Source organism: Marmota marmota, unplaced genomic scaffold (assembly GCF_001458135.2).
Source record: "Marmota marmota marmota unplaced genomic scaffold, marMar, whole genome shotgun sequence".
Lineage (NCBI taxonomy): Eukaryota > Metazoa > Chordata > Mammalia > Rodentia > Sciuridae > Marmota > Marmota marmota.
In genome coordinates this window covers 782856-806639 of record NW_025999992.1, presented here as the reverse complement: position 1 = coordinate 806639, position 23784 = coordinate 782856, and the positions used below count along the sequence as shown (strand labels likewise).

Below are 23784 nucleotides of genomic sequence, written 5' to 3'. Positions count from 1 at the left end.
ACCACAAGAATGGAAGTTACACTCCATGCATATATGATATGTCAAAATACAATCTACTGTCATGTATATCTCTAAAAAAGAATAAATAAAGAGAAAAGGAAACCCAAAACACAAAAAAGAATCTTATTTTATCATGATACATTCTCTGATATGCTGGAACCTGCAGATGTTGCTGACCGACGTGTCCAGGCAAAATCAGCACAAACAGCCTTCAGCTCTGCACTACTTTTCATGCCCAAACACCGCCCCCCACCATCTTGTTCTTCAGATTTGTTTCCCACAAAGACAGAATCTTCCCTTTTATTTTGGTCCTCTCGATTCTATTCTATTTTTCAACCCTTCCTCTTCTCATCCCCTGAAACCCTTGTGTATTTATGGTATTTAATTTATAGTAAATAATTGACAATTTGCTAATAATTTGCTAATTTGGGTACTTGCTTCTCATATTAGTAACTGAGGACTATATTTTGCTTACCTTTAATTCCTATAGTTCTTCTGCACATCTTTTTCATTTTCACTTATTAAGTAAACAGGCCCCCCTGGCTGTCTGAATTCCATCTGAATATTTACTTGCAAAAATTATTACTGAGAATACTCTCTGAATTGAAAACTCGTAGACAAATGCACATACTGCTAGTAAAAATATTCAAGTTGTGTTCAAATGCAGGAAATACATTTATAAAAGATGTAATGAACCCATTAAGTGATACGATTATATAATTAGTGCTTTACATCTGATATGAGTTTAAAAGGGCTGCCCAGAGGAGACCATGTGGAAAGCCTTGCAGTTGCACACAGTGGGCTTCTGCCAACACATGCCCTGGCAGGCACATTCCACACTACGCACACTCTCAGGAGAGGGTCCAAATGACTGAACTTTTCAAATACCCCAATTATTTATTCTCATTTGCAGAACACTGACTTTCAAATTTAAGACTGCGAGACATAGTAAGAAGCATCTTACTATCACAATGGAGTAACCACACATTTATGTCTATATGTTATTATCATTACACATTATATTATTATAATATATATTATTACTATATCATTAGTATATTAATAATAATATTAACATATAATTAAATTATAATATTATAATTATAGGTGTTTATATTTATATTCAATACATACATATATAAAAGTAGGTTAAAATAAACTATTTGTGATACTCAGATAATTTTTTTTTTGGGTAGCTGTAGATAGATAGTATGCCTTTATTTTATTTGTGTATTTTTCTATGTGGTGCCAAGGATTGAACCTAGTGCCTCCCACGTGAAAGGCAAGCACTCTGCTGCTGAGCTATAGCCCCAGCCTGGATAATGTCTTTTTCACTCTTATATTTTCTTCTTTAAGAAATACTTTTTAGGGCTGTGGTTGTGGCTCAGTGGTACAGCGCTTGCCTAGCACATGTGAGGCACTGGACTCAATCCTCAGAACCACATAAAAATAAATAAATATAATAAAGGTATTATTTCCATCTAGAACTAAAAATATTTAAAACAAAAGAAAAAGAAATGCTTTTTAAACCAAGTAAACTAAACTTCCAATTTGAAAAGCACTGCTGTAGAGGATATTCAATAATGAAATGGAACAAAAATAGTATTATGGGCTGGGGATATGGCTCAAGCGGTATCGCGCTCGTCTGGCATGCATGCAGCCCGGGTTCAATCCTCAGCACCACATACAAACAAAAGATGTTGTGTCCGCCGAGAACTAAAAAATAAATATTAAAAATAAATTCTCTCTCTCTCTCTCCCTCTTTCTCTCTCTCTCCTTAAAAAAAAATATTAAAATAGTATTATATTCTAGTCTTTCAGAAGCTCCAATTTATTTAATATGATTTTTATTTTTTTTTAAAAAATATATATTTTTTAATTGTAGATGGATACAATATCTTTATTTCATTTTTATTTGGTCCTGAGGATTAAACCCAGTGCCTCATGTGTGCTAGGTGAACGCTCTACCACTGAGCCACATCTCCAGCCCCTCATTTTTACTTTATTAGGATCTCTAATATAAAGCTATCAGTATTAATATCTATTGGGTCTGAGCAATAACTTACTAATCTCATCTACCTCAGAGGAAGGAAAAAATAAAGATGAAAACAACATGAACAAGTATACATATGCGCCCACAGCCCCCTTTAAAAGCACGTTTTGTAACAGCTCTGTAATTCCGGAGTGATTTTGCTAATCTCTGTGCCATGAGACTCAGACATGGGAAGGTTAACTCACTGGACAGGGACTATGGTTGGCCTGTGTCTTTAAAACCAAGACAACACTCCAAAATTACAAAGGATCCCAATCCAGTCACCAAGCTCATTTTTCCTAATTCTGCACATAATACTTAATCAAGGGGTGGGTGGCGGCAACAAGTATGCTTGTGACAATCTTATTACGAAAAAAATATTGAAAAAGATAACAGCAATTTAAAACAATATTACTTTGTGGTTTTGGGGATGCTGCTCAGTGGCAGAGTGTTTGCCTGACAAGTGAGGCACCCCAAGAACCTACACATGCACACACGCACACCGTACACTTCCTCATTTAAAAGTTCTAAATTTAAGGTGAAAAAAATATACTTGTACAAATAATTTCATGCTTTCACTAGTCATCTTAAAACTACTAAAACCATAATAAGGAATAATATATCATAATTAACGATTCAAAAATAAACTATTCAAGTCTAAAAACCCATGACTATATAGTGAAATGTTAGTTTTTATAAATTTTAAGGCATGTAATCTTCTTTTCTGTTGCTGAGGATTGAGCCTAGGGCCATGCACACGCTAGGAAGAATGTTCTACCACTAAGCTATACCCCCAGGCCCATATTAGGAAAAGAGAAAAGTGAAGCTATAATGTGTAGTTGGCCTTGACTATTTTCATTGGTACATTCCAAAATCCTGATCTAACAAAATGACTGTAACATAAAAATTCTCAAAGTAAAAAGTGTATTTCACAAAAAAAGAAAAGGAAAAAAATGTCATTTGGAGACAGAAGAAGAAAAAGAGTTCATTCACTTTGCTAGATGGCTCATAATCTTAGGATACCAGTTTCCTAATGTGGGTGCGAGCCTTGAACATGTAATTTGTTAATGTTAAACGTTCATATTAATTTAAAACCCAGAAAGTTTCAAAGGGTATTTTAATGTAATTTTTGGGAAAAAGACTTATCTTCCTCTAACAATGGAATTTTTTAAAAATATTTTAAGATCTTATTAAAGGCATATTGGGTATTTTTTCTTAAATATTATTTTGGTTGTAAGTAGACACAGTATCTTAATTTATTTATATGTGGTGCTGAGGATTGAACCCAGGGCCCCACATGTGTGAGACAGGCACTCACTCTGCCACTGAGCTACAGCCCCAGCCTGTTTTTTGTTTTTTTTCTTTTGGTACCAAGGACTGAATTCAGGAGCACTCCACTGAGCCATATCCCCAGCCCTATTCTATATTTATTTAGAGACAGAGTCTCACTGAGTTGCTTAATGCCTTGCATTTTGCTGGGGCTGATTTTGAACTCATGATCCTCCTGTTTCAGTCTCCGGAGCTGTTGGGATCACAGGCATGCAACACCACGCCCGCCTTTTTGTATTTTTATTAGAGACAAGGTCTTGCTGAGTTGCTTAGGGTCTTGCTCAGCCTCCAGAGCTGCTGAGATTACAGGTATGCACCACCAAGTGTGGCTAAAGGCATATTGTTAATTGCATTATAACTAATACTAAAAGTGATTGCAAATAGCAGTTATTAATACCATTTATTTTCTGTACCATACTGTTCATTTTCCCACCTAATTATATTAACTTTTCTACTCAACTAGTGTTGTTTCTTCAACTGGTTTCTAAGTATAGACTTTTTGTTATGGGATTCTGAAAACCCCTTAGGTAACAAACAAATGAGCAACTACCCTCATTTAATAAATGAAGGCTTGCATGACTCTGAGCCCCCTGAGTTAACTGAAGCGTACCTGCTGCTGTTTTCCTCTGCTGTGTCCTGCACTTTAGAGGAGAGCACTGTGCATCGGTCACTGGTTGGTTTCTCTTCTTCTGGACCTATTCTGCTCCCATTGTACTTTCCAGTCATTATTTTGTTTGGTGAATGGTCAAAAGCAGGAGATAAGTCTTCTTTAGAAAGTTCTTTCCACCGTTTCTACGTAGGGAAGAGAAATGAAAAACAAATGTGAACACTAAAAATGTAGTTTTCCTTAAATAAAAAGCATCTACAGATACACCGAGCACAGTGGTGCACACCTGTGATCCCAGCAGCTGGGGAGGCTGAGGCAGGAGGATCCCAAGTTCTGAAACTCAGCAAGGCCCTAAGCAACTCAGTGAGACCCTGTCTCTAAATAAAATATAAAAAAAGCCGGGGAGATGGCTCAATGATTAAGCGCCTCTGGGTTCAATCATCAGTAGCAAAAATAAAAAAGAAAAATTTTACAAATTGAAATCAAGTTATGAAAACCCTGTGATGCTGACACATGGCATTCTACCAAATCACAACTTTACGCTTGTGTTAAGTTTAAAAACTTCAGTCAATAAAAGCATTTAACACTTATTTTTATGTGCATTATATGAAGTTGAATACAATTATCTTCATAAAACCTAGTGAATTTTATCTACTGGAGACAAACTATACAAGGATCTCACTAAAGTATTAGTTATAGTAAGACAGTTTTAGCTAAAATTCAATATTGCTTGACTCTTCATCATTCCCAATCCACAGATATTCAACAGTGGCATAGTGACCAAGATGACCTGTAAATGTGATCTGATTCCTTCTTGCTTCTTGCCACTGACCAGTCTAGGTGAGAAACAACAACGAGACTTCCAACCAGGTCCTCGTGATGCCAAAGGACTTTAATTTGGTTGTCCTTACCAGCTACACGGGCTGCTCCAAACAGCTAACCCATAACCCACCACTGGCTAGCGAAACATCCTCTAGCACACCTGGACATCAGATTTGATGACAAAGAGCAGGATTCAGCCCAAGGCGAAGAGAGCTTTCAGTTTCTTCCTTTTTGAAAGACAATGTCCTCACCTACCTTAGGAGAATACTATGGTGATAAATGAGATGGTGGGTGAAGAGCCTAGTATCTCGCCCCACAAAGGTTAAGTTTCCTGCACTCTTTCTGCCCCATTCCTAGGAACAAAGCTGGAGGTGGAAGCACAAGGCATATCTGGCTCCTGGAGTTGAAAGCAGTGGCAGATAGTACAGGCCAAAGAAGGAATGACCTCGGCACTGGGACCATGGTCTCTTGAGCCCTGCATGGGCTGCAAATATACCACCACCTGTCCACTGCCAACAGCAACAATGGCAGAAGCTAACACTAGTGGGAGCCAATGGTTCTCATTAAGATTGACTTTGACACTGGCCCCAAACAACTGATGTGGACAGGGAAAACCCCCTTTGAGACCTTTTCATAGAAGCACGGAGTCTTGAAACTAAACACTATTTACTGCCCAATGAATGTGATAATTTTAACACTGTAATGTACACTTGCCTGGAATTTGTGGAAAATTCATTCCCTGGAGTTACTTCTTTGTAAAACAGCACTATTTAAAGCAACCCTTCTATATTCAGATTTTAAAAAAAATTCCAGAAAATCTATTCATACACTGGATAAAGTAGTTTCTAATCTATCTTGCTTTTACCACACAACAGATAAATGAGAAAAAAAAAAAAAAAAAGGCATTCAGCATCTCTACCTTTCCCAGAAACATCTATTCTACTTAGCTGTATGATTCACAGATCTCTTTTTGTCTTGTAATGGTAGATTTTCAGAAACCTTGGAGAATGTGACATTCTATAATCTCCTATGTCTGGAAGACACTGCAAAGCACACCTGTTACAACTGGGTGGAGATGGAGAGTCTGAGTGGACAGAACGACCCTGAGCCCCACTGGACTCAACCACATCCAGAAGAATACTGTGCCCACAGTTAAGGAACCACCAGGCAGTGGCATGGAAGAGTGAGATGCTTTCACTTTAGAGACTGCCGGGTTCTTTCTTCCCTGGTTCCAAAATTTTGTTACTTGCCCCAATAGCATTTTTTATAGTGCCAACGCAGGGGAAAGCTGAGGTGAACAAGATACTCATCAAGCACTTGCTGAACCCACACTGCTCCATGCTTCAACCCCACAGCAATCTTAGGAGACAGGCACTGTCACCGCTTCCTTTTACAGAGGACATGGGGGTAACTGAGCTTGGGTAGCTTGCCCCAGGTGAGGCAGCCAATGAATAGCAGGCTAGAATTTAACTCAGACAGTGTGGGCTGATGATGCTGTCACTCTTCACAATGATGATCTGTGTTCATGAAAAGTTCAACAACTTCAGCCAAGGGATAGCTTTAAGAAATACCCAATAAAATGTTATGCTGTCTTCAGAATTATGCTGGTCCATTTTTAAAGTTTCCATTCTTCACAGAGATCTAGTTACAGCAACTTGGACAGCACTCAATCATGTCAATAAATGAGACAATATCAAAAAAATCAAGTCTTACAATTTCCCAGAATATGCAACAAATCCAGACTGTCAATAAGAAAGACAAACAGCAGAGGCAGGGTGAGGGGCATTTAGTGCAGAAGAACACCAACTACGTCACTCTGCCATGTACCCAAGCAGCAAACCCACTTGTGGTTGCCTTCCTGTGACATCTGAGCCAGCAGGCACCCCCATGTCACCTGCCTCAGCTGGTCACTGCCAATGGGTGACACCAAGGAACATCACTTCACACAGGCTCTCACGCTGAAGCCTGCCTCAGCTTCCCTTTCCAATCTGGCACTTGAGCCACACTCCCAGCTCACATGCTGTTGGGGACAGTGCCCCACATGCTGCTCAAATCCCAATCCCAATGATTTCTCAATAAAGAAAGTACCTCCAAGAGCAAAGTGAAGCTATTAAACTTGAAACAACTATGATTTGTTAAAAAGTTCACGGGTTCATTTAAGCAGTGCCGAATTACTAGCTAGAGATCTTACAACATCTGGCCATCCTGGATGGCCAAACTACACTATTTACTCTGGAGGTTCACGGTCACCGTCACTACTGGGAAACTGCTAATGAGTATGTGGTAATACGAGCAACTACCTTACATGTTTATCTGACCATGTACCAGGAGGCAACCAGAAACTACATGCATCTAGGTAGGTCAAGGTCACTGGAAGGGTTTTTATAAATGAATACATGCTATATAATTATACATGGATTTGATTTAAGGTACAATCACTCTAGATGAGTAATAGTAACACCTCTCCTTTGTGCCCACACGTCCTAAATCACTGCACATATATTCACATATGCAGACACCATCACAAAAAAACTATCATGAAACTATATCCATTAATGAAAGTACCACTCACACCATATAAATCTAAAGTAAGGGAAAAAAACAAAAGACTGAAGGAGATGACAGATGCCAACTTTAGGAAAAAGGACCAGAGACAAAATTTCATGGGTCAAGTACTTTTGAACAAAAAGGTTCTCTAAAAAAGAAACTAAAATCATTTGACATGTTCAATTAAAAACAAAATGGGAAGAGACCGAAAGACAAAAATATAAAGAATAAAGACAACAAATAGAAAACAGTAACAAACACAACAGATACCAGATACTATTCCAACTTTATCAGTAATTATTGAATACTAAAGGTATAAATATACCAGTTAAAAGACAAAGTTTCTCAGAGTTAATAAAAAACAAGACTCAACTATATACAATGTATCAGAAACCTACTTTAAAAATTAAGACATACATAGCTGGGCACAGAGATGCATGCCTGTAATCCCAGTGGCTCAGGAGGCTGAGGTAGGAGGATCTCAAGTTCAAAGCCAGCCTCAGCAACTTAGTGAGGCTTTAAGCTACTTACTGAGACTCTGTCTCAAAATGAAAAGGATGTGGCTCAGTGGTTAAGCATCCCTGGGTTCAACCCCTGGTACCAAAAAAAAAAAAAAAAAAAAAAAGACACACATAGATTAAAAGTAAACAAATGGAGAAAAACGTAACATGCTAACACTCATCAAAGGAAAGGAGAAACCATATGATTTCAGACAAAAAGAGGGCCAATGACAAAGGGGTCAATTCTCTAAGACATAAAAGTGTTTAACGTATGTGCACTTAACAGTAGAGCATCAAGTTCAAAATTCTATCAGAAATGGGCAGATTCAGCAGGAAGAAAATTAGTAAGCAGACAGCCCAACACAAAACCATCATCGATCATGTACCTGGCACCTAGGGAACACTTCATCCAACAAAAGTCACATGGAACATCCACCAAGACATGCCACCGACTGGCCATAAATGCACCTTCACAAAGAGAAATCATACAATGTCTACTTTCAGACCACAGTGGAATTAAACTAAAAACCAGATAAATTTCCAAAAGTAGAGATAAAACAACATACTTCTAAAACAAAAATACAACATTGAAAATTGTAGGATGCAGCAAAAGCAGGGCTCAGAAGAAGATTTTTAGAAAAGAAGATCTAAAAGCATTATCTAAGTTTCTACCTTAGGAAATTAGGAAAAGAACAAATTAAAATCAAAGTAAGCAGAAGGAAAAAAAAAAGTGAGAGAGTAGAAATCAATGAAATGGAAAACAGGAAACTCAAGGGGGTGGGGTGGGGATAAGACATAAAGAAAACCAAAAGCTGATTCTTTGAAAAGATCAATGAGGGGCTGGAGTTGTAGCTCAGTGGTAGAGCGCTTGCCTAGCACGTGCTAGGTCTTGGGTTTGATCCCCAGCACTGCATAAAAATAAATAAAATAAAGGCATTGTGTCCAACTACAACTAAAAATATAAATATTTAAAAAGAAAAAAAAAGATCAATGAAATAATGAACCTCTAACCTGGCTGAGAAAAAAGAGAGAAGACACAAATGACCAATATCAGAAATACAACACTGGACATCACTGCAGATCCCAGGGATGACAGAAGAATAATATAGGAATATTACAACTCTATGCTCCTGAACTTCATAACCTAGACAAAATGATCATTTTTTTTAGAAAGATACTATTTGCTAAAACTCACACAAGTAACAGACAATCTGAATAGGCCTGTATTTGTTTTTAAAAATTTAATCAATAGTTAATAACCTTCGAAACAGAAAGTACCAGTTCACTGAATTCTACCAAACATTTAAGAAAGACATGCCTGCCAATTCTCTACAATCTCTATCTATCAGATGCAGGGGGGGCCCAGCATCACCCTGATACCAAAACCAAAGACATCACTAGAAACATGGTTCCTATGTGATACATAGGCTCAAGGAGTGTCCCCCAGATGGCACCATATCTCAGCTAGACAGAAGCTAGTTTTTTCTTCCCAAATAATCAGACACAAAGAGGAGGAGATAGATGTAGAAAAGGTTTGTTTTTCTTTCTCCCTCCCATAAACTGGTATCACATCCTTCTGTGCCAAACAACATACTTTTGGGGGTTACAGCTAGTTGTATATGGTTTGGGTTCTCATTTTTAACAAAGTAACCTGAGATCTTTATAACGTGTATTAAAGTTTTATGATTCAGGATTTCAAAGAATTTTCCTTCTCTTAGATTTCTATTCTAAACTAACATTCAAGCACAACACTCTCCAATGAAATACAATATGCGCCATATACATATTTAAAATTTTAGCAGCCACATTGAAAAGACAAATTTAAATAATGTTTTAACTCAAAATATTATCATTTGAACATGAAATCAATATTTCTAAAATTATTGAGATTATTTACACTTTTGTTGTTTATTTTACATTTTAAGCACATCTTGATTCAAACTAGCCACATTTCCAATATTTAATAGCACATGTGGTCTGTGGCTATCCTATCAAATGGTGGAGTCCTAAGAGGAGAAAGCCAAGAGAAAAGCATCTTCAGAGCGAGTGCATCATAGAACAGTGCATGGTATTATAAAAAAATATTACATTTAAGAAAAACACATTACATAAACACACATTCCAGGAAGGACATACACGCTATGATCTGAACTTTTGTGTCCTCCAAAACACACAACATCCAACCTCTCACTGTGGTGGTATTAAGCGATGGGACACTTAGGGGGGTCATTGGGTCATGAGAACTCCTCTCTCATTAATGGGATCAGTGCCTTTAAAAGACATCTGAGAAAACCTATGTGCCTGTTCCACCAGTGCGGACACAAAGCCCTCTCCAGACACCATCTATGGGGAACAAGCCCTCTCCAGACACCAAGTCTGCTGGTGCTTGCATCCTGGACTTCCTGGCCTCAAGAACAACGTGGAATAAGTTTCTTTTGTTAACTAAGGTATTTCGTCATTGCAGCAACTGACTGGGACACTGTATGTGCCCAGATGACTACAAACTTGGGGTGGGTGAGTTAATGAGGACTTAACTTTGTATGTAATTCAGTTTCACATTCTTTGAATTCTTTTACAGCCAATGTGTAGTATCCCTAGAGCCTGCTAAGACCACTTCTGAACAAATTTCTCCTTGAATAGGTAACAAGACTTTGCCAATTCTGAACTCCTAAAAGATAGAGGCATTTTCAATGTCCTACCTGGAACAAGGGCAGAGAATACTTGAAAACTGAGTTTAATGACTACATACCAGATAAACTGATATAGAAAAAAACTCTTCATAGCTACAAACTGCACTGTCAAAGATGACACAAAAAAAATTATGTCCAAAACCCATATATATGTAGTGAAAAAGATCCTCAGGGTAAATATATATATTCCAAAACTTCAAAGAAAAAAAAAAATTGAAAAGTGCAGAATGAAGGATACTACCCAAAGGACAGCTCACTTTCCCTGCAGTCACTTGTCCAATTACAACCAGGAAACCCACAAGGAAGGCATCAGCAAACCACAAAGGTGTGGGAAAAGCTTGATCTAACTTTCCTTTTCAAATTCCATATTTAAGCTGATTAAAATTTACTAAGAAAGAATAGGAAACTTTCCTAACCTTCAACATTGAAGTTAATTTTACTCTATCTAAATTACCGTCTACAGCCAAAGCGATTCCAACAAACCCCATGTTCCCAAAGCCTGGTTTCTGAAGCAGGATCAATTATTTGGGTTAATTTCTTGCATATTGAGTATTCTTGCTCTAACCTAATGTTTCTCCATTAAATTTTTTCTTTAATGGCTTTTTTTTTATTTTTTAAATATTTATTTCTTAATTTTAGGTGGACACAATATCTTCATTTTTTTTTTTTTCATGTGGTGCTGATGATCGAACCCAATGCCCCATGCATGCCAGGCAAGCGCGCTACCACTTGAGCCACATCCCCAGCCCTCTTTAATGCTTTTTAATGAACTAAAAAATAAAAAAGAAAATTCTAAATAAAATTTCAGAAATATTACTGATGCATGTGCCTTATCAAGAAGAATCCACTACTCTGTATAAGTATTGTGCACCAATAACGAATTACTAATATTTGACTTGAAATGTTAAAATAATATACATCACAACAAAAAAGTTAGTTACATAGGAAAGACAGTAGAATGAATCTGACATAACTTTCCCATGTTCTCATATGAATACATGACCAATGTAACTCCACATGTACAATCAGAAAAATTGGAAGTTATATTCCATATACGTATATCCAAGTATATCCTACTGTCATGCATAACTAAAAAAAATAAAAAGTTTTAAAACGCTACTAATAAATGAATAGTTTAAGAATATTTTACTGTCTTTGAAACCTACACAATACTCAATTCCTTTCATTTAGTCCTTTAGGACACTGATGGTTTAAGTTATAAAAGAAGCTTATTTCTGAATTGGCTATTAATTATAGAAACTAAAGACCTACAAGTATATTCACATATGAGAAATATTATGAAATGAAACTAGTCACTTTTGTATCTACTGACTTAAGGCACAGACTGTGTTTCCTTCATCCAGAATGCTAGGGACTAGAAATTCTGTTTCAGAATTCAGTTTTGGAACTAGGGAGCATTTTGATGAGCTTTCCTGGTTGAGCATCCCTCATGTGCAAATATGAAATGCTCCAAATCCAAAACTTTTGAGAGGAAGGGAAATGCCCAAAAGTTTCAGATTTTAGATGTTTGGATGTCAATTGCCATCCTGTATCTACTTATGTTACTAGACAAGACAGGAAACAGGTGTCTTTTGTTACTGTTTCCTATTTTACATTGTGCCTCAATACATAACATAGATTTGATAGTCTTTGAATTTACCTTTTGTAAATGTGCAATAAAATATATTCATGGATAATAATGCCACTAACCAAAAAAATGTAATATTGTATTAGTACTTCACTGTGTCTGCAACAGGCACTCAAGCTGTTCACCGTCATAAAGTTAAAGTATGCACAGGTGAAATATTCTACATTTCCACAACAAGTTTTTAATGGGGCAAACATACTTAAGGTTTCTGGTTTATTTCAATGACTAAATGCTTAAATCCTCCTTACATGAAAAAAGCTCAATTTCTTTAATGAAATCTTGTTTCCCACTAGGGTTTTTCAGTAACACAGAGGACTTAACCTAAAGCTGAATATCCATGAGGAAGTGAGCTTCAATTTTATAATTTTAAGGCAGCCAGCTGGATTTACCCCATTAACTGCAACATATTTTTTAGAAGGGACAAGGTAAGGGCTTAGTTGGAATGGTTACTGGATAGCAACTATATTTAACAAACGGGTATTATTCTTTCCCAAAAAAAGTTTACCTGTATATTTGAATCTCCCTTTATATACTTTGCTCCTTCTATTATGGCCATGTAAGAGAATCTGAGTTGATCTGGTGTCTGAATAAGTCCCATTCGATATTTTCTCATATTCAGTAACACTTGTTTAATGTTAATATCATCTCCTTTTTCCATCTGCAAGAAAGGTAAAAGTAAGTCAAGCCTTCTTTTGTTACCTTACAGGAAACAGAAGCAACACAAGGTTCAGACTTGTGCTATGCATTTGCTCCTAGTCATGGTTTGGAGGTGAGGTGTCCTCCCAAAGCTCCTAATGATTCAGGATTGTTCAGAGGTGAAATGAGCTGTAGCCTAATCAGTCCATTTTCATTTAAATGGAGTAACCTGGTGGTAACTGTAGGCAGGTGGGGCACGAAAGGTGGATCACTGGGGGAGTGTCTTGCAAGGGTACATCTTTTTCCCTATGGCCCCTTTCCCCTTGCCAGCCCCGCCCCCAGCTTTCCTGGCTACCATGAGCTGTGCAGCTTTCCTTTGCCTTGTCCTTCTCATAATGCTCTGCAGTCACTTGTCCAATTACAACAGGAAACCCACAAGGAAGGCTCCAAATATACTTTTCCTCTTCCAAGCTGTCCTTGTTAAGTGTTTTGGTCACAGTGATGATTTTGTGTGCCGAGCACATTTTTCCTTTAGAACAAGGTTAATTTAACACTCTCCCAATCCACCCCATCCCTCACAATTCACTTGTTCAAACAGTAGCTGCTGACTTTTGATTCTTCAGCTGATTGACAACTGATTTCAAAACAATCATTCTAATTTCATTTTGGTCAGTAATCAGTCAAAGGACTTAACATATACCACAGACTGGAAAGCTGTTAAGAGTCAGAATATTTTTTTTAATTATTATTTTTTTGTAGTTGTAGATGGACAGAATGCCTTTAATTTATTTGTTTATTTTTATGTGGTGTTGAGGATCAAACCCAGTGCCTCACACATGCTAGGCAAGTGCTCTGCCACTGAGTTACAGCCCCAGCCTGAGTTAGAGTCAGAATATTTAAGCCAACAAGTAAATAAGAACTTGTGATGACACCTACCTTGGATAATAGTGACTGGCTATACAGTAAAGCCTAAATCAGTTTAGCATATGAAATTTAAAACATAGCAACTGATAACTGAAAAGGAGGTGTAACAGTTTGGCACTTTAATTTTAAAGAATAATAATACTTTTGTGTGTGTGTGGTAGGGATTTAACCAGGGGCATTCTAACTCCAATTTACATCCTCAGCCCTGTTAAGTTTTGAGACAGGGTCTTGCTAAGTTGCCCAGGCTGGCCTTGAACTTGTAATCATCCTCCTGTCTCAGCCTCCCTGATATTACAGGGATGTGCCAAGGCACCTAGCTTAAGGAAGGACTTAGGATCAGTTGTGGTATTATTTATTTACAAAAGTCCCAGTGGCAGCAGGCCTCTGTGCCACTGCCCTTCTGCCTTCTTCATATCTAGACTACAGTGGCCACCTAAAAATGGTGGAAAGTTCAGAGAAAGCCTCAGTCCACAAACACACTGCAGAGCCACCATACCATCTGTAAACTACTGATTTAGTTTTAGAAAGACCTCCAAATTGAAAAAGAAAAAAAAAATGGTTGCTGTCATTAACAGCAACCAAAATGTTTATATACGGCGAGGTTCACTGTAATGTAACAATCCAATTTTTGATGAATATAATAATCCGATAGGTTAAAACTGAACTGTAATTTCTAGCTTTCATCAGATGCAAGATTCAAAATGCTCCACCAAGAATGTTATCACATTGATCAAGATCCCCATTAAAGTACGCGTGTTTACCAGGAGTACATCTTGTGAATTCATGTGAGCACCTACTTGTGCTAGCAGTCATATTAGAAAGCCTGAGAATGCTAAGACCAGAGCAATGAAGCATAGCTACACTTTACAGGGAAAGCTAAGAGACTAATAAATAAAGTAAAGTGAGGCAACACAGGGCCGTAAACCCTAAGAATACCAGTCTACTAAATTGCTCACATTGTTGATAATACTAAAACAAGCTCAGGAAAGTATAAATTACACTAGGGGGAATATTGAAAGAGATGACACTGAAATCAAAGCAGAAGGTACTACTGATGGGTTTGATTGTATAATAAAAGGAGGGACAAATGACAGCAATAGGAAAGGGAATCAAGGGAAACCAGAGGCCCCCTACAACCAAAACAAAGAAAAAAACGAAGGTTCTACAAAGCCAGAAAAGGACTGGAATCCAGGTGATGGCTGGGAATGGTGGGTGGAGACTTACAGCTCTGAGTGTGTACACAAGAATTCAGGGAAGGAAAGATAGCACCAGGTAACACTTGCACAGTCCTCACAGCGGCCCTGTAAGTACTGTCACTAGCCCCAGTGAAGGAAAAACAGACAAAGAGCTTGTCCGAGCAGGGAGAAATTCAATACCAAGGTGAATTTTACTGGAGAGGGGGCCTCTTACTTCTGTAGTGTGAAACTACCAGAGAAAAGCTTCTTCTTTCGAGCTCTGGTGTCACCTTGACTCAAGTCCACAGGCATTAAGGAGGCAGTCCAAAGAGTGGAAATGACTGTTCTAGGTTTTGCCCAAAGAAAGAAGTTTAACCTTAAGAAACCTGGCTCTGGGATATGACATCAGAGCCTATTCCTGCCAGTAGGCAGAAAAAAAGAGGACTGAAATGAGACCATAAATGGCACTTACCAAAACAAGACAGGTGTCCACTAGAGAGAAGGTGCCAGAGCGCCCAATACCTGCACTACAGTGGATCACTGCAGGCCCATGGTCAGGATTCAAGGAGCCAGATTCTCTCACTTTAAATAAGAAATTGAGAAACGAAGCTGGTGACTCAGGGACTCCAAAGTCTGGCCAGGTAGTATAATGAAAGTGAGAGATCGTCCTGGTCTCCCCACTCTAGAAAGTAAGATTAAACAAGAGAAAGTTAGTGACCATTCTTGGCTTTTTTAAAAAAGCAAAAAACGATGTCAGAAAGATCATGTGTTTTACTCAACGCTGTTAATCTTATGGGCTGTTTATACTTCCATTTTCCCATTTGGGTTTTGATAAGCATGTATGCAAATCAGGGAAGTTTTTTTTTCTTTTCTTTAGAGAGGTTTGGAATATATTAATAGCTAACACATATAACACATCACTTTGGAGGCTTGTTTTAAGCTCATTGTTTATTATCTCAATTCATACAAAATCATATCAGAAACCATTTCCAGGTGAGGAAACTGAGGCAAAAATTAATTTGTCTAAGATCAAGGGCAATAAATAGGGCCTGGACTTGAAGCAGCAGTCTAGAATTTCAGTTCTTAACAATTAGCTTGTACCATACATGCTACCAATATTTTCTCTAATTCATGTATCACAATAAACACATTCTTTTTCTCTATTTAAAAAAATTACTATCATAATTTTCACTTTCTTTTTTTTAAGTTTAATTTTGTAAATATAATCTCCCTCTTAATATGATTTGTCTTGAAAAGCAGCTCCACATATAAAGAGGAGCAATACAAGAATTAATTTAGAGGAATAATCTTTACATTTTTAATTGAAATAGCTCCTCTAATTGCTGTCTTTCTCCAATGTAATAAACCCCAGTCCTGAAGCTGGGTATGTGCCCTGCTGATGTAAGATGGTGCACCAACACGCCCAATGCCTCTGTCTCTGAGGTCTGCCTGGCATCACTATCACTTCCTGGATGTTCCTGATGAGCCTTACTCTGACTAATTCATTATGAAAATGTTCCTTAGCATTCTGCCAACTGCCTTTTGCCCTAGGAAGCACTGCTCTAGTTTATAGTCTTCGTTTCTGTAAATGAAGCAGTGATTTTCTAATGTCTGCACAATTTTCTAGTTTTATTGCAGGACATTTCTAAAAGGAGGAGGCACAGAAAAAATTAACAGCTAAACATCATCATAATGTCCTGTTCCCAGTGAAAATTTTCAAAATTAGAAGGTAGCTTTCACATTTTGGTAACTTTGCCTTTTTCAGTACGAATTAAGACTCCTAAGTCATAAAAGATACTGAAAAAATACAATGTAGAAATTAAAAAAAAATTAACTACATATGTTTAGTCACTTTTTTTTTTTTTGAGGATGGCCTTAGGCCTGAGCCTAAGCAACTCCATTTTTTATTTTTTTTTACCTTTATTTTATTTATTTATTTTTATGTGGTGCTGAGGATTGAAGTCAGGGCCTCGCACGTGCTAGGCGAGCGCTCTACCGCTGAGCCACAACCCCAGCCCCTAGTCACTTTATTTTTAATATCTGTTTTCATAATTCCAAATACACTGTGATCCATAGGGTGTCAATATACTGAAGGTACTAAAACATTTCTCTGTTACTATTTAAATGATTTCTAGATTTCAAAACATTTCCTTGTTGTTGTGTGTATGTGTGTGTAAGAGAGATTGAATCCAGGGCTTGCTTGCTGTATGCTAAGTGGATATTCTACCACTTAGCATCTGAGTCGCTGGGATTAAAGGTGACTACTACTGCACCTACTCAGCCTTCCTTTTAAATTCTAAAATATGTAGTTGGCTTTGGTGGTGCACACCTATAATCCCAGTCACTGGAAAGGTGGAGGCAGGAGGATCCAAGTTCAAGACCAGCCTGGGTGGTCTTTCTCAAAATAAAAAAAAATTAAAAGGGCTGGGGATGTAGCTCAGTGGTGGAGTACCCTGGGTTCAATTCCCAGCACCAAAAATGAATGAATAAATTAATAAAAACGACCTAAATTCAGTATGCTAAGTGAAAGAAGCCAGATTCTAAAGTCTCCATTTATATGACATTCTGGAAAATGCCATACACAGGAACAAAAACTAGATCTGTGGTTGGTGGGGGCTGGAGGTGAGGGATAGGAATGACTATATGCAGGTAGCACAAGAAAGTCTGAGCGGTAACAGAATTGACCCATATTTTCCTTATGGATTCATTTAGACAATTGAACACACTCTGAAAAGTCATACGACTACACACCAGGAAGAGTCAATCCTACTGTAGGTAAACAGAAAAAAAAAAAAAATCTACATTCTAAATCATGAAGGCTAACTATAGCTTCCTTTTACAAAATCATAAGTTCACAGTAAACATGGCAATATCCACACAGGAATGGGCCAAAGAGACTGACTCCTGATTAGCCAAGGGATACAGTTAACTGTCATGTTTTCCTTTAAATGAGGTGTAAAATGCCAGTGGGTGTTTTTGACCCCGCTTTTTCCCCTGTTAGCTGCTCTATTATGGTCATCAGCCACTATGCAGAACTAACAGGCACTGCAAGACTGGCCTTGGTTCACAAGAGCCTAAACCAGGTCTGGTGTGGACCACCCCAAGTTCCCAGGACTGTGCTCATGTGTGAGTGTATGGCTGTGCTCCCCAAGGAAGGGCCCGATGCTCCCATCCTGCTTATGCTCAACTACTGCATCACTTCCTGGCTCTAAATGCATCACAGTTACCCATGATCTTGAGCAACTGATTTTTTTTTTTTAAAACATCATTTTGGCTCAAGGCTTGTGATCTCTCTCTTTTTTCAAATTCTGGTCATGTTGTCTGGGATACTCAAAGTCAGTTCCCAGAAACACTCAACTATTCGTATAATACGGTCTCCCCCTCGCCAAGAGATTTTTAAAAACCAGCGCTTTTCACGCCTTGCAAAACCAGACTGAAGGACATTTTTAAGAGGTTAATTTTGATTAATTTACTCTTACTGAAACAAGATTCAAAGATGCAGTTCAAAAAAAGATATAATTCAGAGTCAATATAAGAGGAGAAAAAAGTTGCCCAAGAATAGAGAACTAAAACTAAATCCATCTTTACTCTAAATAAGCTCTATAACTTGGACTTCACGAATCTGACAAAGTCCTTATGTCAAACTCTGGTCCCCTTCTGGTCACCAAGGCACACCAGATCTACCACTCTGACCTGTCGTTTCCCACCTTTCCCTGTGGCTCCAGCTCACACACCCCACCATACCCATATTATATCCATAGTTACATTTACGTGGTGGTCCTGGTGCAGCCATTCCTTGCAAACTACATCATGTATACTATACCCTTGAACCAAAAAAGTTGCCAGCTTATTGCTCTTTTAAATAAAAAACATTTACATTGTTTGAGGGAGAATTCTTGATGTAAGGTCTTTGAATGTGGATGTCAAACTTGCTACATTTGGAGACCAAAAAGTTAGGTAGGCATAAGACAATGGGGAGCTGTTGGCTTAGGACAATTTAAGTATATGTCCTTCCTAAAGCCATTCAAATAATAGCTAATATTTACAATAAATATGGAAGACTATAAAATTTTTAATTATTATAAATAATCTACACAGCTCCATGGCCCCAGCCCAATTATTTTCATATTTTATGTATATATTGAAGGTACCAAGATTATGTTTCTAAAAGATTTTCTTTAAGCCCTAGTTCTGTAATCTATAATGGAGTTCATGATATAGTACTTACCTTACAAGGCTGTTGTGAAGAATAAATGAAATGATGAATGTAAAGTTTACCTGCATGTGGTAAACTGGCTATTTCTAAAACAATTATACTAACTGCCTTTGTTGAAATCCATAAACAGCTCTAATAAATTATCAAATCTGCTAATCTTTAACCTCCTCACTGAACTGTTCTTCTAAAACTAAAGACTGACAAAGTGTGCCAGCCCTCTTCCCTAACCAGAGGTCAAATTTGTATTCTCCCTGTCACTGCCTTACCTACTTTTGCCAGAATCTCATCACCAGTGATCAGTACTGACTATAATTCACTGAGAAAGATGGACAGAACTCATCAGATCAAGAGTGGCAGTATAAGAAGGCACAGGGAAAAGCAATGTGCAGAAGCAGAGGCCCCTGGGAACTGACCTCTTTGTAATGTCTAAGTTTGTTAGAAGGAGCAACAGGTACTTGCAGGAAAAAGGCACAGAAGGAGTTGAGGACCAAGTTGGGCGGGTCATGGACTTCTGTACTAGACATGAACTTTCCTTGATAACTAATGGGAACCAGGGAAGGATCTCTAGAGCACAGAGGGGTCACATCTTTGTTCTAGGACAATCACTCAGGTGTAGTATGCTTAACAATACACTTGGTATGGTGACAGAGGAGAGTATAAAGGAAGCAAATATGGACTCTACCCCTGGGTGGGGGTGGCAGAAACCTTGTTACAGAGTCAGAATACACACACACACACACACGTATTGAAGAAGCCAGTAAAATTTAAAAATCAGGAAGAAGTGTAAGACTCATAGCTGCTAGGAATGAATGTGTCACAGTTACCTTAGGACAGACCTAAGTAAGAAATGGGCCACATGGAGATGCTGATGTGCAGAATACAAATAAACAGGCACAGAAAAAAGGAGGACATTCTAGGTGGGATCAACGGCTTAAACTATTTTGAATCAGATCCCAGTTGAACATCATAATAATTAGACACTCATCCTGTTCTGGGTAAATCTACAGGGACAGGGAAATAGAAGAGTCAGCATTATAATAGTATTCCTGGAACCTGAGAAACATAAAAGCTGGCCAACAATCTTACGGAAAACAGTGCAGGGCAACTAAAAACAAAGATCTGAATGACCAATAAGTATTCCACATGACCTGATATTTTTAAAGCCCCTCAAAAATATCTCCAAAGCTTAAGTCCAGGAATCCTCTGAGAACACAGATGGAACCCCTTCTTTCAGGGCACAAGTTGGGATTCGCTCAGCTGTAAGAAAGACACTGTAAAGGGCTTCTGATAAATGGTCTGGCTGCTCATTAGACTGGAGGTCTACAGCTTTGGCCCTAAACTTTTAAACAGTCCTACTCTTGTGGAAGTGGGCCATGTCTCCATGGTTCAGGGAGCTAGAGAGAGGTGTGCAGGCAGCAGTGGGCTACCATCCCCTGCTCTGCTATCGTCTTCCATCACTCCACTGCTCCTCTCAAAGGCCCCGACCCAGTGCAAAGGACACCCAGCAAAAGATAGTAACTGGGGCTCCCCTAATGTCTTAGCCACAGCCATGGTGTTGACTGGATGGATATTTAGAGCAACCCTATGAGGCAGACCCATTCTCATCCTCACTTTATAGATAATAAAACTGAGGAACATAGGTAATTAATGTAACCCAAGTCACTTAGCCAGGGGAAGCACAGTCAGCCTCTAAACTTAAGCAACCTGATTCTTTAGCAAGTGCAATTCTGCCTCTCAAAAGGAAATGCTACTTCACCCATGGAACAGTTCTAGTTCCTAATAAAAACTGTAAAGTAAAACAAACAGCTGCTATTTGATATGGTAGAGTTTAAACCCAGGCCAGTCAAAAAAGCCCCTTTCATCATACCACACAGGTGCTAATAACTAAAACACAGAGGTTGGCCAACTCTCACAATGGTCTCCACTTCAGAGAGGTGCTTGGGAATCGAGAAGCTTCCTTCACAAGAATTAACATCTTTCAAAAAAGTCTTATTCTATTGTCAGAAGTTAGAGGACCTGCATTTGAGTTTGGTCTGTCACTTATTAGATAGGTAATCTGGCTAGAGGAAAAGGGTATTGAAAAAAATGAAGTGAGGGTAATAAGAATATTTACCCCATTCAGGTTAAGCACTTACCTAACAATATGTCATTTTCTCAACACTTTGCCACGAGCTCTCCTTATAGCCCTGGGAGGGGCCATTGCACATTCACCTCACAGAGAGAGAAGGCTTGGGAGGCAAAGCAGCATGTGTAGGGCTCACCTCTACTCAGCGGCAGAGCTGGGTTCTGAATCCCGGTTTGCCTAATTCTCAAGCCCTCTCTTACTCCCCAGGGTATTTCTGATACTAGGGACTGAACCCATGGCCGTCAGGGTGGTAGGCAGGCATTCTACTGCTGAGCTATATCTCTGGATCCCAAAGTACTTTTAATAATTTTCAATCCTCAAATATTAACCTGAACTTTGAAATTCTTAGTTCTTGGGTGCCTCAACAGAGTCCTCAGAGTTACTACATACACAATCTAAAATAAAACCAAATGGGTGCCTCAAACTCCAAATCTAATAATAAAGAAATTATATACATATATATATTTTTTTGTACTGGGGATTTATCCCAAGGGTGCTTGACCACTGAGCCATATCCCCAGACCTTTTTTGTTTGAACTCACAATCCTCCTACCTCAGCCTCCTGAGCCACTGGGATTACAGATGTGCCACTGTGCCTGGCTAGAATAATTCTTAAAACCACTATAAAAAAGTCCAAACTTTTGAGTAAGAAAAGTCTTACATTGATATTTTCTAATTGTAGCAGATGTACTGTATAATAAGACTTCACATCTTCGGACAAAAGCTTCACACTAAATCCTGTTTCTTTAAACAGCATCTCTCGGTCATCTGTTGGCCAGTACTGTGCACATTTAACCTAAAATTGAAAACAGCAGTATATAAGCATTATAAAACCATAAAAAGTTGAAAAGTGAAAACAAACTGCACACATATACTATATGTTTTCAAGTATCAAATCCTAAGAAGAGTCATCACTATATTTTAATAAGATTGATATTTTATAAAGTAGCTTTGTAAAATGTTCCTATAACTTTTAAACTAAAAAAGCCACAAATAAATATCATGTACAAAAATAAAATTCTAAAATCTGATTTTAGAATTAAAAAACATTTAGTTATAAATGGACACAATATCTTCATTTTATCTTTTAGTATGGTGCTGAGGATTGACCCCAGTGCCTCACACATGTGAGGAAAGCACTCTACCACTGAGACACAACCACAGCCCTGAAATCCGTTATTTTTAAAGCACAATAATCTATATTACAACACCACATAGCATTCACTTTCTAAAAGTTATCAAACTATCCCCCAAATACCTTCAAATTGTATTGAAAAGGCTTTATTTTTGCAAGTATTTTCATAATTACCTATAAATTTGCAATTAATACTACACATCTAGAAATATTACATACATATTTCTACTTACTAAAGTTAATAATTTACTAAAATTAAACCAGGGGAAAGAATCAGAAGATAAGCCTCTTTTACCTAGAGTGGTTAATATAGGTTGAGCATCCTTTATTGTAAATGCTGGGATGTTAAGTCTTGTTTCAGATTTTAGAGTATTTGCACATACATAATGAGGTATCCTGGGAATGAAATAGAGTCTAAAGGCAAAATTCATTAATGTTTCACATACACCTTACATCTATAGCCTAAAGACAATTTTATGCACTATTTTTAGCTTGCGTGCATTGAAGCTGTGACCCATCACAATAAGTCAGTGTGAAATTAATGTTATTTCAAGAAAAGAAAAAAATATTTAAGTAATATAGGCAAAGAGAATAACAGACTTATTAAGGAACAAAATAAGATGTCTATTTGACAGCAATTTGTAATGTCAAAAGGAAATGAAACAATGAAGCTGAGAAATGAAGTAACATAATTTAAGTTGTTCAAAAGAAAAGCAAATGTGAGCCAAGAATTTGATACCCGGCCTAACTGACTTCTAAGGGTTTTTGTTTGTTTTGTTTTGTTTTATAAAGTAGATAAACTGTGACAGGTTAAAAAAAAAACAAAAAAACCCCAGAACCTATATAATATCCAGGAATCCTTCCTTAGCAACCCACTAGAGAAAAAGCATTAGTCAGAATTGGAGAGGCATCAACAAAACTGGTGATAAATGTTAAATACATACAGTTGGTCTTCCCTATTCATGGGTTGCCCACCTAAATTCCACTGACCTTGGATCAAAGATATTCAAGAAAAAAACAACTGTACTAAATATGTAAAGGTTTTTTTTGGGGGGGGGGTATCTTTATTCCCTAAATAAAAAACAGTGTTAACTATTTACACAGCATTGTATTATATTGTTAACGAGTAATCTAGAGATTATTTAAAGTATAAGGAAGGGGCTAGGAAAATAGCTCAGTTGGTTGAGTCTTGCCTAGCATGCACAAAGCCCTGGGTTCAATCCCCAGAACCACGAGGAAAAAAAAAAAAAAAAGTAAAGTATAAGGAAGAATGTGCACAATTTATAAGCAAATGCCACACAATTTTATGTAAGGGATTTAAGCATTGTAGATTTTGGTATCAGTGGAGGATTCTGATACTGATCTCCCCACAGGATGAGGGGAGAACTAAGATTTAAAA

At 37.8% G+C, this 23784-nt stretch overlaps 1 protein-coding gene across 3 annotated transcripts in view; it reads right to left on the bottom strand.

The window, feature by feature from the left end:
• Positions 1-23784, bottom strand: part of Ptpn2 (protein tyrosine phosphatase non-receptor type 2) — an 82693-nt gene that overhangs the window by 9549 nt on the left and 49360 nt on the right. For all 3 annotated transcript variants that reach the window (XM_015506028.2, XM_015506031.2, XM_015506029.2), the window contains exons 5-8: positions 21912-22046; positions 15382-15591; positions 12680-12832; positions 3971-4152 (exon numbers count right to left, since the gene is read on the bottom strand). In XM_015506028.2, the coding sequence (XP_015361514.2) occupies positions 3971-4152; positions 12680-12832; positions 15382-15591; positions 21912-22046 (680 nt within the window). The remainder of the gene's footprint in view (positions 1-3970; positions 4153-12679; positions 12833-15381; positions 15592-21911; positions 22047-23784) is intronic.